We start from the raw sequence: 17,463 nt of genomic DNA on the forward strand, positions 1-17,463 counted from the left end.
TCAGTTTTATCAGTAATTATAACATCAAGTTAACATCTTTCACTGGAGACTTTTTTTGTCCCGAGATTAATAATAATATAGTAAACTAGAGGTTAATAATATTGTAAAAAAAATACCTCAAAAAGTCGAATAATATAAAAAGAAAAGGTGAACACTGCTTTCACTGAATACTGTTACTGACCAGAGGTTAAGATTATAGCATAAAGTTAAACACAGCGTTTACTGGATTCAATTTTTTCCTGAGGTTAAAAATATAATGAACAAGAGGTTAATATTAAAAAATACTTTAAAAAGCGTAATAACATAAAAAAGAACGCCACCAAAACCCCGTTTGTTGACAGTTGCGAAATCATCACGCGGCCGTTCGCGCGTCCTGGTGAGCGTCGTCGTCGTTATGGCGGATCAGCTGATGGGCGCTGCTCCCCGATCGCATAATTTTCCTTTCCCCGCTCCTCTCCTCCTCTTGTTTTGATTTTGTTTGCCGAGTTGACCTTGACCTTGACGTTGTCGTGGACCTCAGGCGGCAGCTAGGAGAGAGGACGTCGGGGTTTTGTTCTGTTTTAGGTAAGGATGGTCTCAATGTTTGTGTATCTGTAGCTTTTCCAGCGTACCCTTCGGGGGCGACCTTTTAGTAATGAATACTGTGTAGCGATTACAGGTTTAAGGTTTAAGAGGCTGTTAAGTTGAGGGAGACAGTGGTAGGCGTGCTACCACGAAGGGGCAGCCAAGGCCAGTCCGTGGGCACGGCGCCCTGAGTCGGGTAAGGAAGTTAAGGTTTGGTTAGGTTAGGATGTGGCACTCTATGTAAAAAGATTTTCTACAGAAGCGAGAAGAAAAGACAGGCACGCAGGGGCGTCATTTCAGATTTTTGATGGGGCGGGGTTGGGGGCGGGGCGGGCAAAGGCAGTTTGGCGAGTGAAGCGAGCCTAATTACCTGGGGGTTTTTTGATTTTGAGCTATGGTATGTGCTTTTTAAAGCACATAAAATAGATAGATATAACTTAATGTGATGACACATTTGAATTTCAGTAGGAATAATGGAAAACAAGCTGCTGTTACTTCTTGGGGCTTGGTGGGGTGAGGGGGGCAAGTTGAAGGTTGGGGGGGCCATCTTGAGTCTTGGGGGGCAGTTGCCCCCCAGCCCCCCCCAAATGATGCCCCTGCAGGCAGGATATAGGAGAGTTAGGAATTATAAAAGATGAAAATGGAGGTATCTTAATTAAGGAAGAAGAAGTCAAGAGAAGATGGAAAGACTATTTTTGGCAACTATTAAACACAGAGAATGAGTGTAGAGAGGTAGAGAACGAGTATATAAATGTTCCTCCAGTACAAGGATCAATAGCAAACATCAGAGAGAGTGAAGTCGAGAATGCTGTAAAAAATAAATGATTAAAGATCTTGGAGAAATACCAAGGTGGAAAGAGTGGATTAAAATGTATAAACAAAAAGGATATGTTAAACTGTGGGAACTACAGAGAAGATCTGGGATGTATTCAAGATACTAGAAAGAATAGTAGATGGGCCTGGAACATGAATGAAAGTTGGATGATTTTTATGGTAAGACAAGTCCAAAAGTATCTAGAACAAAAAGGAAAGTTTACATGTGTTTGTGGACCTTAAAAATGTGGGAACTACAGAGGAATAAAGCTTTTGAGAATAGAGCATGAGAGAGTCTTGAGGTAGTGGAGATGATGAAACCAATCACCACTGTGATAAAACTGGGGAGACTGAGCATTCCCAGTAAAGGTTGGCCTACATCAGGGATCATTTGAGTCCATTCTTGTTCCTTGTCTTAGTTTGACATCAATTAAGGACAACAAAGTGTAACTGATTTTTACTGATGATTTAGCAAAATGGCTGCAAGAAAGGTTTTTAGTATGGACTAGCCCTTGGGGATTGAATGAACATTGGAAAACATAAACAAAAGACATGTAAATAAGTTGGTACAGTAAACATAAACTGCTTGGGAAAAATAAAAGATAACTGAGAAAGCTAGAACCAAATGCACAAAAGGCTTTAAATGAAGATTTATAAGACAGTTATCAGGCCCGCACTGGTGGGGCAATCAGAGGAAAGGGGAGTAGTAGTCTGCAGGTGTGAGGATGGTGAACTTGCTAATTATCTGGATGTTTTCAAGATAGCCAAGAATGTTTAGTTCAAGGCAGAATGATTCAGTTTAATAATGCCTGGCCTGGCCATGTAATAAAAAAATGGAACCAATCAAGAGATCCTAAAAGTGATGGGGAGGAGGAGTCTTTCAGATGGGTGGATTAGTGACTTGGAACAAGAAGCTAATTACATAGATGGAATTGACTATCTAACCTCATCCTAATAAGGGAAAGAAGAAGATGGCTTTAAAGGTTAGGTTAAGTTTGTTTTGCAGTTGCAGCTGATCTGTTTATGATATTCAGTGTTACTTTTAGGAGGGGGAAGCCCTTCCTCCTGACCAAGTCAGGGCACGACGCTCTAAGTCAGGGTAGGAAGGTAAGGTCTGTGTAGGCCAGGACACGGAACTGTAGTAAAGGTTAGGTTTGGCCCAGGGAAGTTACTTTTTGGGTAGTTTAGAGCACGAAGAGTAACTTTTATTTTGCGAAAGTTTTGGTGGACAAAATTACCCAAGACTGTTTCCCGCTACTCTCCATACTACCCATATTGCTTTTAGGACCTGAGAATATTTTCCTACGTCCCAGCACTTGGTATTTGGCCTAAATACACCATCCATCTAATGTATGCTCTGAACATTTCTGACAATTGTATCATTAGCAATAGCCTAGGTACTTTGAGACAGGGACTACCCAGTATCCTACCATTAAGAGGACCATTAAGTGGAAAACAGGGTATTTGGATGGGGAAAACACAAAATGAGTAAAATACAAGTTTTTCTATATACCGGAATGGAGTTCAATGTTGTCTTGTAGGTGTTCTCTGATGTCTTGGATATTACTAGGAGGTCACAGGCACACTATTTGTGAGCACTTATGTGAACTTTTGTTTCCAGGTAAAATTTAAGACCACTACCACGCCCCTCTCGTTGGTTAACAGTCAGTTTATGTGCAAAATGGGTGCTGTGTTTAGTACTAGCCTTTAGGGGATGTATGTAAAGACATAAACAAACAAGTAAAAATGTCAAAAGTTTCTTCGAGCAATAAAGTTTTCTGTACACAAATGCATCCCTGTTGAAATTGTCCTCTTTTGCTGTTATTCTAATGTGAGCTCTACTCAATGAACTTTTCATAATCAACAAATCACAGCTTAATGAATTCTTATTCTGGTCGCTGGTATAATGATCAAGTGTCTTGGCATTCTACTTGGATGTTAAGGATTTGGACCTCACCCGGGCAATAAAAAATCACTGGCTTTTATGATCTTACTGACAATTAAAGACCTGGGTGGTTGGGGAAACATCGATTTTGATATGATGGAACAGTGGAGAACTAAAACCAATCACCCTTGATAAAACTGCAGACTGCTACTACTGTATACCCCTCTAGTTCGGTAACTACCAGTTTATGTGCAAAATGGGTGCTGTTTTTAGCACCAGCCCCTTGGAGATGAATGGCTGAAAAGACAGGCCCAAAATAAAAGATAACTCATACACAAAAGGTGAGCCTGGTTCAGGCTCTGCTTGCAGGTGTACCGCAACTTTAATTATCTGGATGTTTTCTGTTAGCCATGTTTCAGTTCAAGGCAGTCTATTCAGTTTAATAATGCCTGCCCTGTATATAAGAAATGGTACTGAAGATCCTAAAAAATAATGTCTTTCATATAAGTGACTTACCAAGTAATTACATAGCTAATGCTCATTGGAACTTTTGGAATGCATAATTCTTTTGTTTAGACAAAAGAGGTTTTTCTCTGTTGGTGGATGACTGTTTGCTCCAAAAGTTCAGCTGACAACCCCACTTTATAAGACACCACTAGGGGTTGCCCACTCTCACTGTGAAGGCTCCAGTCTGTCCGTATCAGAGTGAAGGGTTTTCAAGGAAGCTTCAGGGAGTCGATGGAAGTCTTCTAGAAGAGTGGTCAGTCCTCCGTCAGTGTGCCACAACTGTCATCTGCTAAGACCAATTTGAGATTTCACAACCTGAATTTTCAAGCATGACAAAGTCGTTTGAAATGGAACAGGGGAATCCCATCTAGTAATCTTTGGTGTTCACTTAAAATCTGATGTATAAAACCTCTTCCTCTTTGCAAAGAACACCTTGACAAAAGAGAGGGTTTTTCCTAAGAGGATGCTGTAATTAAAAAAAGAACAAATTCCTTTATGGAATTTCTTAGTCAATGGAAAGAAGAGAGACTTAATTAAAATAAGCAAATTCCCAGATCCAAGGGGACAGTTTGCAAAGTGAGGTGACAGAGCGGTGTCTCCTTCCTTGGCTTTTAGACTTAACATTTCTTTGACTATTCTATCTATCTGTTGGGGGTGCAAGTCCATTTTTGCTTCTCACTACTTAAAGAAAGTAAAAATAGTGTTTAATGATTGCAGTGACCCGAAATTAAAAAAAAGTTGCCGTGCAAGGTAGATACATTAGCTATGTAATTACTTGGTAAGTATATATGAAACTTAATTATATTATGAAAATATCATTTTTATATGTCAAATGGAGAATTCATATGACAATACATATCTTTCAGGAAATGCTGTAATCTTTTCCACTGATAATTGCCTCGCTTTAAAAAATAAACTGATATAAAATGTCTGTTATCAGGAGTGGATTGAGATATGACTTATGCCTTCTAACTGTGTACCACAGTTAGAAGGCAAAGAATATGATTCAAACAGTGAATAGTAAGGACCCAGTGTACAATACAAGGTTAGGTTGAGATAAATTTCTGTATTAGGCTTTTTGTGATTTATGATGCTCTAAATCAGGTTGGGTACTTGTTAAACTTAATAACGAAGTGAGCTATGGAACAAAGTATAGAGATATGGACAGTAGGGAGTGTTTTTTAGAACTTTAACGAAAACTGTCAGGGATATTGGACATCTGTTCCTGCCTCAGTGGGCTTCTAATGTAATAAAAAAAAAACCCATTTTGGAAGATGCCAAAATAAGAAATACATCAACCAGAAAAACAATGCCCTTGTTCAAGGTGGTAAAAGATAGGGAAACACTTTGATGGCAGTATTTTTGGTAACTTTAAATGTAAGCTGTTTAGCATTTTGTCAGGCAGAAAACAAGAGCTTAAAAGATTGTTGTTTAGGGCTCATTGGTAGCACAGAAGATTAACCCAAAGGCTTGTGTTTCAGAAGGTAGTAGAATAGTGGTTTTTAATAATACATTATAGTAAATGGTTAATGTTAGTATTACAGGGTGGTGTGAAAGAAACCCTTCATTCACTTCTTAGGCATATGCAGGAACCTTGGAACTGCTCAAAAATAGCTGAAAAGAGGAAGTGTACTGCAACTGAAACTAGAAAATAAAATGACTGCAGAGACAACCAGGTGCTAAAGTACTAGCAGTGAAGACTCATGATTCACAATGAGTAAAGTAGATAAGAGAATGCTTGCAAACTTCAATTTGAAACATAAGACTGTTTAAGGCAGTGGTTTGTGGTGAAGGCTTTTATCACATTATTAGATATCTGCCTGAATCTTGTGCTGTCATTATAAATCCTTTTGAAATACTCTTAGTGACAATTTCTAAATCTAGTTGTTTTAATTTTTCAGGTATTGTAGTTCGTTCTAAACTAACTTAACAGCACAATGGGGAATGTTAACAAGGCCATGAATGAAGCAACAAGAAAGAATCAAGAATTCATGCTGGAAACTCAAAGAATACAGGTAATTATTCCATAAATATATTACATGTTTATATTTATTTATGCATAGTTCAACTTCTGTGTAGAGGATATAGGCTAGGTACTGTAAGTGGCTTTATCAACTATTTACATCCCATCATTCCTGTTGGCAGCATGGAAGTCTGTTCAATTTAGATAGTAGTGTTGTATGGACAGATTAATAGTTTTGAACAAAATACTTGAGACTTGTTATGCTGGAGTGTGTTGCTATCAACAGGACCTTCAAATGATTTAGTAATGTCTACAGAGTTAAATTAAGAGGCTTTGATTAATAGTGTTACCATCAGTGATCAAAACAGTAGTACGGAAGTACAGTATTTCATTATGGGTAGCTTATGCATGAATGGAAATCTACACATTATTTTACAAAGTAATGAATCTTGCTTTATGATGAAATAGACCAGATTCAGCAACAGCTGGTTCATTTGTTGAAACTTGATGGTTAAAGGTGGCAGGTAAGGGAGTGAGTGTCAACCTGCCACCCCAGGTCTCCCCTCCAAAAAAAATAACAATCTTGATTAAGGAAATGTGTTGCTGATACCTAGAAACATTACTTTTTCAATGTACCACTCCTTATTCTTCCAATTTAAATGACTTTCATATGCTGAAAAACTTTTTTTGATAAATCATAATTTTTTCATGAGTACTTGCAGATGTTACTGGTGAAGAAGAATATTTATATCTTATCACACCTCTGCCTCGAGACTCAGGTGGTGTTATCAGACTTCTAAATCCTCTCTGGGCCGGTGTCTTGCAAATATGCTCTCCTAGTTATACAGCAGAGAAAGTGATTTGAGCACATCAGATTAACCTGTTAAGCGTCACCCAGATAATTCAGACCTGTTAAAGAGAAGTTCCCTTCAGCGCATTTAAAACGGGATATTACGTTCAAGACTTTAACTCTGATACTCAGCTGTCAGCACCCAGGATAAAGCATCATTTGTATGGAAAATGTTGAAAAACTGTTAACACTCTCAGAACACGTAAGCTGTAATTGATGACTTATTTCCTCCCTGGCAACTCTTTTCAGTTGGTCATACACACTGATGCCTGATGACTATTTTTTTCATTTTAGGTTTCATTACGCACTAATAAGTTTCTCAGAGACAAGATGGCTTTGACGTTGATTCCTGTGAATGTCACAAAGATGAGGCGTATGTCCCAAAGTGAGATAAATCAAATCCCAGATTTGTTGTCTGATACTGAAGACATATTTGATGATGAAGAGGTATCAAGTTCTGAATGGACTCCATGATGAGACATATTGAAGAAACAAACTTTGCTTCCAATAGCGGAAGTGAAGATGACTTCATTGCATCTGACTGCTTCTAAAAGAAAAGGAGAGAGAGAGAGAGAGAGAGAGAATGAGGATAGAGCCAAAGAGAGAGAGAAGAGAGAGAGAGAGAGAGAGAGAGAGAGAGAGAGATTGAGAGTTGAGAGAGAGTTCCCTTTACTTTTGTTGCTGATCCTGCACCGCGTGAAATTTTCAGTTGAGGATAAAGAGAATCCATTACAATTTTGAGAAATAATTTGATGATGAAATCATTGATTACCTCGGGCTGAAAGAAACAAACAGATTTGCAAAAGTTTCTAGATGAGAACTAACATTTGTCTCCACAATCACTGTTTAGATGGATTGTCTGTAGCCCCTGCTTTAGGATTGGCATACAAAAGAATAATAGTGCATGTATGTACAACACTTTGATTCAGTATTTTGTAGTCTTATGAAATAAAATAATAGTAGTAGTAATAGTTTTTATCCTATCATTTAATAAAATTCTACTCTTAACTACAGTACGAATTATAAGCATAAAAATCAATATTAACTTTGAAAAATTATCATCAGTGATATGACTGCTGTAATTGCAAGAAAAAGCCTGTGTGTTGGAGGGTGGTCATCCGGGGACGCAATGGGTTAAGTGGGCAGATAATTTAGACCTGTTAAAGAGAAGTTCCTTCATACATTTAAAACCTGTTGCCTGATGCTGAGAATCTTACTTTCAGAGGAACATTTATTGGTCCCAGGATAAAGCATCATTCAGAAATGATTTAAAAACTGTTTTTTCATTATTTGGCCTTTGTTTAGACAGTTAAACGAATTTCAGGCAGTTTCAAGTGGGCTGGCGTATCATTATGGAGCTGAGTACTGTTTGTATGATAGGTTTGTTCATTTTAGGTTTCATTGCTGGAACACTAATCTTAGTTTCATTTAGTCAAGATGCATTTCTTGATGATTCCTGCATGTTGGAGCAAATAGGCAGATGATGAAAAACCTGTGACTCCCAAAGTTTTTGTTTCTAATGGGATGCCATTTTTGTTGTTCTCTGTGGTCTGTGCCAGACTTCTTTGTTGTGACTAGTGAGGTATGTAATGTTGTTTTGGTTATGGACTGCAGTAATCTGTTTTGTGTGACATAATGGAACTCTTCTAACAGAGACATCTGTACTAGCATTAGGGGTGACGAGTTTTTTGTCTGCATGTATTGATATGATTGTTAGATCGTCTGCAAAAGAAAATGGATGTTGTTAGCTGTGTTGAATTGCAATGAATGGTTAAAGCCAAATACATTTGTTCGTTGTTAACCGTTCATAGATTTTAATTTTGGATGACTCTTGTAGTGCACAAATGCCTTTTGTCTGTTAAGTAGTTTCTGTCATGGAGAGCAGTGACCCTCATAACTTGTCACCTTTGTATCATCATTACTGATGTCCTCTTTTAGGATTGTTATTTTTTAGAGGACTGTGCTAGCAACTTCATCATGTAAAAAGGTTAAGTGTAACCTTGAATTACATTCAGCTATGTAAAGAAAAAATGAAAAGTACAACCTTGACCATACTAGCAAGCATCTAATCTAACATTATGACCTGTTGTTTTTTGCAAGGACTTCTGTTTCTAGATCATATCTACTCAGAATTCCACCTTCCTCTGCATCCTGGTATTTTTTAAAAATAGCTGTATTTCAAGAAAGATTTCACTGTTAAGTAGCTAATCAGGTCTATGTAGACTGATTGGATTTGTATTGTAACAAGTGAAGTTTTGTTTAAACAACAAAATTAATACTTTGATACAAACTCATCATTTTACTGACAGAGCCCTCTTAATCCGGCACTTCTTGGAGGCAGTATAACATAGGGGATTGACTTTGGTGATCCTGTATGTGTACTTGACAAAATTGGGAAATCCCCATTAGGGGATAGCGCTGTCAGTGCACCTCACACGGTGCACTGTAGGCATTAATTAAGGCTCTTTACAGAGTCCCTGCAGCCCCTAGCTTCAACCCTGTGCATTCCTTTTATAGCACCTCTGTCCATATTTTCTTTCTTCCATCTTACTTTCCACCCTCTCCTAACAATTGTTTCATAGTGCAAGTGCAAGGTTTTCCTCCTGTTAAACCTTTAAAACCTTTTTACCCTCAATATCCCTTTCAGCACTGAATGACCCCATAGGTCCCAGCACTTGGCCTTTGGCCTAAATTCTATACAGACACTACCCTACATACAAATGAGTTACATTCTGAATGGCCATTCATATCTTGAATTGTTCTCAGTTGGTCTTTAGCCTATTTAAGTACATTATGAGATAAAGTCAATACAGTACTGTAAATTTTTTCATCCTGTACATACAGTATTGTACTGCATTTTATAGAGTAGTACAGTTCTTTATTAAGTGTGACTAAGCAGAATAGGCACGCAGAACAGAATTCTAACTTACGGGTGGCAAAGGGGTGCGTTCTGAACATAATTTTAATTTATGATAACGTTTGTTGGTGTCTGAATGTTCGTAAGTATGGTAGTGTGTGTATTCCATTCCAAAATGGGGAAATGTTCTTCTTGGAGTGTTAACCACACAGGTTAGGCATATGTAAACTGTTTGGTATGCATTAAAAAAATAAATTTTTTTGAAGAAATTAATGTTTTAAGCATAATCATTGTAAATTCATGTATGATTTTCCAGCTCGAAAGGCAGATCCATATGCAAAATGAAATGCGTGAGAAGATGATGTCCATGCAGATTGCAAGATCAAGAGAACTGCTTTATTGGTTTGGGACATTCTATATTGTGGCAGGCATTGGCATGATAGCTGGGTAAGAGACTATTACTTTACTACGTAGGGTAAACACACTAGTAACACCTCAACTTGTTGGACCTCAACTTTGCAGACTTCTGTACTTACCAGCTACCATATTACGATTACTGTATTAAGTTTAGGTTAGGAACTAAGTGGAATTGCTGTTTACTGTAAGATATATAGAAAATATTCAAGTGCAGGCCGTAACTTAGGGTTTTTGTTACTTAACGGACTCTGTTATCTATCAGAAAGGCCAGGCACCCAAAGCACCTGTTAAATTGAGGTGGTACTTTACAGTACTTGAAAGTTGTTTACTTTTCTTTGAGGCCAGAGGGCTGGGTGCATCACAGATTTTTACATGGCCAGGCCCTAGCTAAAGTAATTACTACCATAACAGCATTGTTATTTCAATGTTCATATAGGGCACTGCCATTATTTTGCAATAGCTCACATTGGTCACTACCATTATTTTGCAATAGCTCTGAAGTTGCTAGCAATGCAGAAGACATTCTGTTCTTGAGCCTAAATTTAGCAAATGTTTTATTACTTTCATGAGTTGTAATTTGAGTTTGCTCTAATTGACGTCATATACATATTACAGGTTCCGTCGAACACGCAAACCAGGAACGTTGGTTCCTTTGCTACCGTTGTCGTTTCTCCTGGCATATCAGGCTGATCTTGCATATGGCTCGAAACTCAACCGGATTAAAAGTATGTTTCCCAGAGTTTTCGAGTTACATAGAATTTTTTGGTATTTGAATGCCCAATTCTTCTTTTGTGTTTGCATTGTTGATCCTGTACTTAGTAGTTTTATCCAGTTTAAATAGGTATTTCCATTATAACAGATGTTAACAACTCATTTTGAGACTGACCCTTACTTGTGTATCTGCAGTTTTTTAAAAATGGAAGTCAAGCAGAGAGCAATAAGTATTTTATAAGGAGAAAGAGCTAATGATAATACAAAACTGAAAGAAACTGGATAGACAAGTTTATAGTACGGTACTTTATATTATGCAATGAACTTTTGATTAAACATACCCCAGTACCTGTAGATAGATTTAGGGAGCAAAATTTTGTAAGAACATTTTTCTATTTTATGGAAAATTCCTTCAATCGCATCAAGAAATGGGGAAGATATCCTTATACAAGATCAATGTATTGTTCTATATTATATATCTAATTACCAGAATTTTATGGAATAACAATCACCTAGTACTGTAGGTTTTTTCATCATTGCTTAACGATACCTAGAACCATTGCCAAGGCAGAGGTAACCCATTGTTAGTAAGCATTGTTTATCAGCAAAGGAGAAGTCTTTTCAACAAAATGCTTTCCTGTATTTTTCCAAACTATGATGAGTAACTTAGCCAAAAGGTTTTAGGGCAGTCTGTCATTTTAATTCTACTTAAGTGTCACTGCTCCACATCCAGAATTGTGAGGTAATGCTATAAATTTTAGTTCCTCAAAGGAGTGTCCAGTATGCTGATCTCTGATGATTTTAATGTCACTTCGTTCCAGTGGAAGCCGAGAACATCCTGTTGTTTGAACGTGACCTCGTCTCCATCCCAATGGGAGTGCCGACGCCGTCATCCATTGATGAGGCCAGAGAGAGGCAAGAGGAGAGCAAACGTCTCAACAAGGTTCATGAAGTGTTCATTTAAGAGTTTTCACTTTTTGGTACTTTTTTTTTTTTTTTTTTTGCTTACTAATAGTTTAACCAGACCAGTGCATTTACGATACCCCCTTCTTTTGCTAGTCATTTTTTGTCCTTTCGACGTTGCCAGTAGTTACGATAACTAGTCATGGGCTAATTAATGTTCACCCGCTTTCGAATGTTACTGCTGGAAAACTAGAGGCAGTGATGGTTGTGGGTGATCTCCCCCTCCCCCACAAAAAAGGGGAAAAAAGGAAAATATTGTACATTTGGTGACAGCAATAACCTTACTCTAGGTTTTGAAGGTTCTTTAGGGGCTAAGGCATTTTCTCTTAGGAAATTCACATAAAAAGAGGGACATTGTAAGCCATTCATTTTTAAACCTGAATTTCTTATGCAGTTTGCAGTGTTTTCCGTTTGGAAACAGTTTCCGTGTTGTACTGATTAGTAGGTACGTACTGGACTTGCAGAAACACTGGAAAGTGAAAACAAGTGTTTGTCAGTTGTATGATATTGATGTGTGCTTGCGATTTTTCCAAAGATTGCTTGAAGTTGCAATTCTCCTCATCGAAAGCAATTTTCCAACTAATGCTTGAAAGCAAAGAATTGTCATTCTGTTTTCTCTTTTTATCTTTTCTTTCTTTTCTCTAGTATACCACACTAGTTTTATCCTTGTAATACATTATCGAAATACTTATTGTCTCAGAGTACAAACATTGCTGTGTAGTTTTGATTTTTAGTTTTGAAGATTAGTAAAATGCAAACATTTGCCATTACACCCACTACTGACTTCACAGCATTTCATGTACTGATAAACATAATTCTTGCTTTTATTACTTTATGTGTACAGTAGGAAATTTGCGATTAGAATTTACAGTAGACCCCTCATTTTTGTGGTGTACTTAGATTTCCTATTTTATTTTTGCTATATTGAGACATTTTTATCTTCAGAAGTATGATACACATCCATAAATCTTGCTAATAATGCACGGAGATAAATAGAAATGCTCCAATATTTTACAAATGATCAGTTTTATCATTTACTTTCTAAATTACAATACATATTACAAAAGAGTCCCTTAGGCCTTCATGCATCATTACAGATTACTGTACAGAAATTTGAACTGTTCCATTCTATTTGGGCAATATGTAAGGGAGTAATGTCTATCTTGCTTCTGACTGTGACCTACTCATCATATATTTCGGTGGAGATAAACGAGGGCAAGGATGTATTAATCTACTGATTACTATCACTAAATTTCTCTTTGTACGTTAATTTCCCGTCTTAGAATTCAGTTTTGTTTGCTATTTTCAAATACCATACCTTCAGCAGTCCACCATGTGCTTTTTCAAAGCACCACATTTTCTTCTTTCATGTTTAATCTTGGGTTTCGAATAGCTAGCGGCCAAGGGACAAAAACACACTGAAGATAAGTTCATGTCGGGACCATTTTGACAACTGTTATCAGTAGTTTATGGACTAAGCACTGTTAAGGATTGCATATCTGTACTTACCCTGTTTTCGTGTCACGTACTACATTCCCTTGTTAGTATACTGTATTGTCAGTTCAGAAGGAGATAACAGACTGTTGGAAATGCAAAGCATGAAATCTGCTTTAGGTTTTTGTTTTAGCAAAACAAAGCAATTATGTACCTTTATGGTTTGTCCTCATACCAAGGGGAACTTTTTACATTTTAAAGGGATCTCCACTAGTATATCTTATAACGCTAATTATCACGGTAAATGATTTGTTCTTGAGTATAATTTGTTACCAGATTTTTCTTCCGTACGATTTACATATTCTCAGTTTTGGTGTGTCTTATTTTGTGAGATAGGACCTTGGTAAAAGTTTAGGTAACTGCATAGTTCGATTTATTAGCATTCACCAGTTTATCGTACTTAAGAAAGGGCCTTAGATAAGAAAAAACAGTACGCAAGGATCCTTTTGAGCTTTCAAAGCAAATTTTTGTGAGGGAGCTTTTAAGGAAAGAAAAAGCTCTATACTTTTAAAAGCATTTTAGAACTGTCATGGAATCATTTGCTGTACTTCTAAGAAGGTAACATTCTTGTAATATAGTGGACACTCTTAATGCTAGGAGTTGGTCTTGAAGGTTTGATGATCCAGCAGAATGTCATCACTGTAAAGTAGTTTAAGCAGAATGTGGAGTCAGATTTCTAACATCTCCCAGGACTGGCCTAACGGATTCGTTCAGTGGCGTTAGACAGCCAAGTGTGAAGAGCGCGAAGGAAAAGTTGGAAATTGAGAAGTTGTGTAGCAGCCTTGAAGCCAGAAAAATGCTGCAAATGACTATAAATACTGCCTACAGAGTGCCACACAAGCACCTCGTATTCACACTCCCCCTCAAGGGGACAACTTAGCATAGTACAATATGCTTACAATATCATAGCACATTGCTTAATAAAATGAAATAATAATTTTGGCGATTTGCAATAATGTTACTATGGTAGATGGTAATGTGCCTTATTATACAGTAATGTGGATTTAACCGGTTTGATTTATAAAGGCATTTTGATGGGAAAAATTCTGCTGTACATGTGAAATCAAAGCTATTTTGCTCTTTGTTAATAGATAGGGAATAAGGTAATTTGCCTCTTACTTTTAATTTTGCTGTGGCTTAATGATGTCTTGTGCATCTGTGGTAGGAGATCTTAAGGAATGACCTACACATTGGGCTCTTTTAGTCCTGAAATGAATTCCTGGCAAGTTCAGCTGCAGGGACCTCCATGTCTAATTTTTCCATTTCACATTTTCAACCCGAGCAACTTTGGATGTGTCCTCCATGGTCTTGTATGAGTAAATTTGTCTTTAGGTTTCTGTAAGCTGTTATAAGTTGTCATTTTTTAGATGTTTATTAAGCTGCAGGATTATAGAAGTCTGTTATCAATCTGAGTACTATCACTCAATATGTTCAGCAAGCCTGTTACACTAGAAGAATTTTCTTGTGTTTGATGGAGTGAAAAACTTCTGAACACTGTTAAAATGGCATTAAGGAAGCATTTTCATTTGATTTCCAAGGGCTTTGTTTGCCAGGTGAACGTCTGTTAGACTTTGGCCAACTTTTAGCTCAACGCAAAATTAATGGCCTGTATAATACATAACACTGAACCACTCCCACTGAATATAGCAGGAGAGATCCTCTGATAATTGAATGTTCATTTCATTTCACTGATGTGGAAGCATCACAAGTGAGACTTTTGCTTTTGCTAAATGCCATTATTTTTATGGAATCAGAGGAGCCAGAACTAAGTCATTTTTGAACATCTGTCATCTCCAAGGAATTTTTTGCCCCCATTATTTTCCATGTAAAATTCTCCCAGGGTCAGTTGTTGGTGGTTAGGTTAGCGTTGAATGGACAGGAACAGGAAGAACACATTTGATGCCAGATGTAAAGAAAATCTTCACTGGGTAAAGGTTCTTGATCAGCTACCAGAGAAGTATTTTGAGGTCATCCAACAGCAAAAGTACCTCTGTCAAAAGATGCATTGTTGAAAGGCAGAGGGTACTTTTTCTTGGACTTCTTACGAGCAGATCCTTCGAAATTTTTCAGAGGGAAGGGTTAGGTCAGCAGATTGAAGTTTAAGGCCTTGTTGACTGTATGTATGCTTTCCATGATCTAGCACAGGAACAGGAAGTTGGAGTCAGGATGCAGCCTGCCCACACTTGAGTAACATTCAACCTGGTGGGCTCTTAAGTGCTAGCTTTCCAACTGTGGTCAACTTATCATGTCATTGGTACAGGCAGTCCTCAGTTATTTGTGGACTTGGTTATCGGCGATCTGGTTTTATAGCACTTGTCACTGACGAAAATCGGCTGTTTTCGGTGCCGAAAATCACCAATTTCCACGTTTTGGCACCAATACATACCTAGCAGAGCCGCCAATCTCCAGTTATCAGCATCAATTTTCAGTTACTGGCGATTTTCGCTTATCGTCACGCTGTCCGAACACAACCCTGCCGATAACCAGGGACTACCCGTGTCTCCTTTCATGTATCTGAAAGTACCTGTAAAAGACAAGGGGAAAGTCAGTGGATTCCATTTTACCACAAATTTAATCTTGATTACTTTCCATTTCCTGTGACTTTTGGAGGTCCTAAATATGTATACTTTTCTACTGTTTAGTATTCTGAGGGATGGCCATAAATTGTTTATAATCCCATTAAGGTTACCTTTAAATGTTTTTAACAGATGTCTGTAGATCTTTTACATCTTTAAGCAAGTTTTCTCAAGGTATATTTAGCAAATTTATCAGTTGTAGTGTAACAGACACCACCTGAAGTTAGCATGGGTGTAACCTCATGGATGGAGATTATCCAGTGTTGTCTGTGATAGATTACTATGTTTTGCATTAGTTACTTCAAAGGTTGACTTTACTAAAGGACTTTGTAAGTATACTTTTACTATCATCAGAGCATGGAGTTTACTTGAAAACAGTGAAGCACTGGTGTTTCAGTAGATGGCCTTCATAGGTCAGTCTCCTAGGACACCCTTTCAGCAGGTGGTCATCATAGACCTTTCTCCTAGGACACCATTTCAGCAGGTGGTCATTATAGATCAGTCTCCCAGGACACCATTTCAGCAGTTGGTCATCATAGATCAGTCTCCTTTGACACCACTTCAGCAGGTGTTTATCATAGATCAGTCTCCAAGGACACCATTTCAGCATGTGGTCATCATAGATCTTTCACCTAGGACACCATTTCAACAGGTGGTCATCATAGATCAGTCTCTAGGACACCATTTCAGCAGTTGGTTGTCATAGATCGGTCTCCTTGGACACCATTTCAGCAGGTGGTCATCATAGATCAGTCTCCAAGGACACCATTTCAGCATGTGGTCATCATAGATCTTTCTCCTAGGACACCATTTCAACAGGTGGTCATCATAGATCAGTCTCCTAGGACACCATTTCGCTTATGGATTACAGTGAATTATTCTTAAAGCATATCTGTCAGTATCAGGTGAGGATCACACTTATGCAAAGGTTAGTATCCCAAAGTAAAACTTTGCAACATTGGTGATCTATGAGTATAAGATATATGCAGAGCATTTAATTAAGGCTGGAACTTTCCTTTGGCACCTATATTTATATACTGTCTTGAGGATATTGTTTCTAGAGTCTTTCTCTTCATCAAAGGGCAGTTTAGTAGTATGGGGACAAGTAGTTTCTTATGTACCTTACCGTATTATTCAAGAATTCCTTCTACATTGTACAGAATCAAGAACCACTGTTTTTTACTATCTGGCATCCGTATGCAGTCTCTGTCATCTCCCTTGATAATGGAGGATCCCATTACCAGTACTTGTCACTTCAGCTCTCAGGGCATGATGATCAGCAGATACAGACAGGAAACTATAACAGTGTGTGAATTCAGTCTGACCTGTTGTGTAAACAGGTGTTGTTGACCTCAGATATCAGCACCTGTTGTTGCACTAAGTATGTCAATTATTGTATTAGTGTCTGTCTTCAGTGCCCAGACTTTGGACATACTAGATACTTAGTATGTTGTGATTTTCCCTTATTAATCTCTTATTATGGCCAACATTCCCAGGACAAGTATAGATTTGTCTGTTTATTAAAGGAAGGACTGTTTCTTTTTAGTGAATTTCTGTTTCCTAACAGACAAACCATTTCATACTGATTCTGCTCCCCTCTCCCCGCCTCCCCAACCTGACCAGTTACATTGAGGTATTTTGGTTGAAAAGTGGCTTCCTACGAACGGATAAGCTGGAGTCCCCATTAATATTGCTGGTTACCTCATTAGGGTACTACTTTCCACAGGTTTTCTTTGTGGCAGTTACCATAGATTCAGGTAGTAGCCTTCTTAATTTTACTGGTGTATAACAGGTGTGGAAATGAGGATTTATATGTTAAGAGACATTAAAGCAGCTTTGTTTGGTGTAGTTTTTGCATGTATG

General features: G+C 37.8%; 1 protein-coding gene across 12 annotated transcripts in view; it reads left to right on the forward strand.

The window, feature by feature from the left end:
• The first annotated feature begins 339 nt into the window (after positions 1-339).
• The window catches only part of LOC136856639 (plasminogen receptor (KT)), a 59,338-nt gene continuing 42,214 nt past the window's right edge, over positions 340-17,463 (forward strand). For 5 of the 12 annotated variants that reach the window (XR_010858440.1, XR_010858437.1, XM_067134610.1 and 2 more), the window contains exons 1-5: positions 344-564; positions 5,671-5,784; positions 9,756-9,886; positions 10,472-10,581; positions 11,389-11,510. Coding sequence is in view for 7 of the 12 variants with exons in the window: in XM_067134610.1 (XP_066990711.1) it covers positions 5,707-5,784; positions 9,756-9,886; positions 10,472-10,581; positions 11,389-11,510 (441 nt within the window). In the remaining 5 variants the exon portion in view is untranslated. Of the gene's footprint in view, positions 565-4,635; positions 4,815-5,670; positions 5,785-9,755; positions 9,887-10,471; positions 10,582-11,388; positions 11,511-17,463 lie in introns of those variants that run through there. The other 7 variants (XR_010858442.1, XR_010858441.1, XM_067134616.1 and 4 more) reach the window with 3 other exon arrangements.

The sequence above is a fragment of the Macrobrachium rosenbergii genome, chromosome 36, assembly GCF_040412425.1.
Source record: "Macrobrachium rosenbergii isolate ZJJX-2024 chromosome 36, ASM4041242v1, whole genome shotgun sequence".
NCBI classification, from domain to species: Eukaryota; Metazoa; Arthropoda; class Malacostraca; order Decapoda; family Palaemonidae; genus Macrobrachium; species Macrobrachium rosenbergii.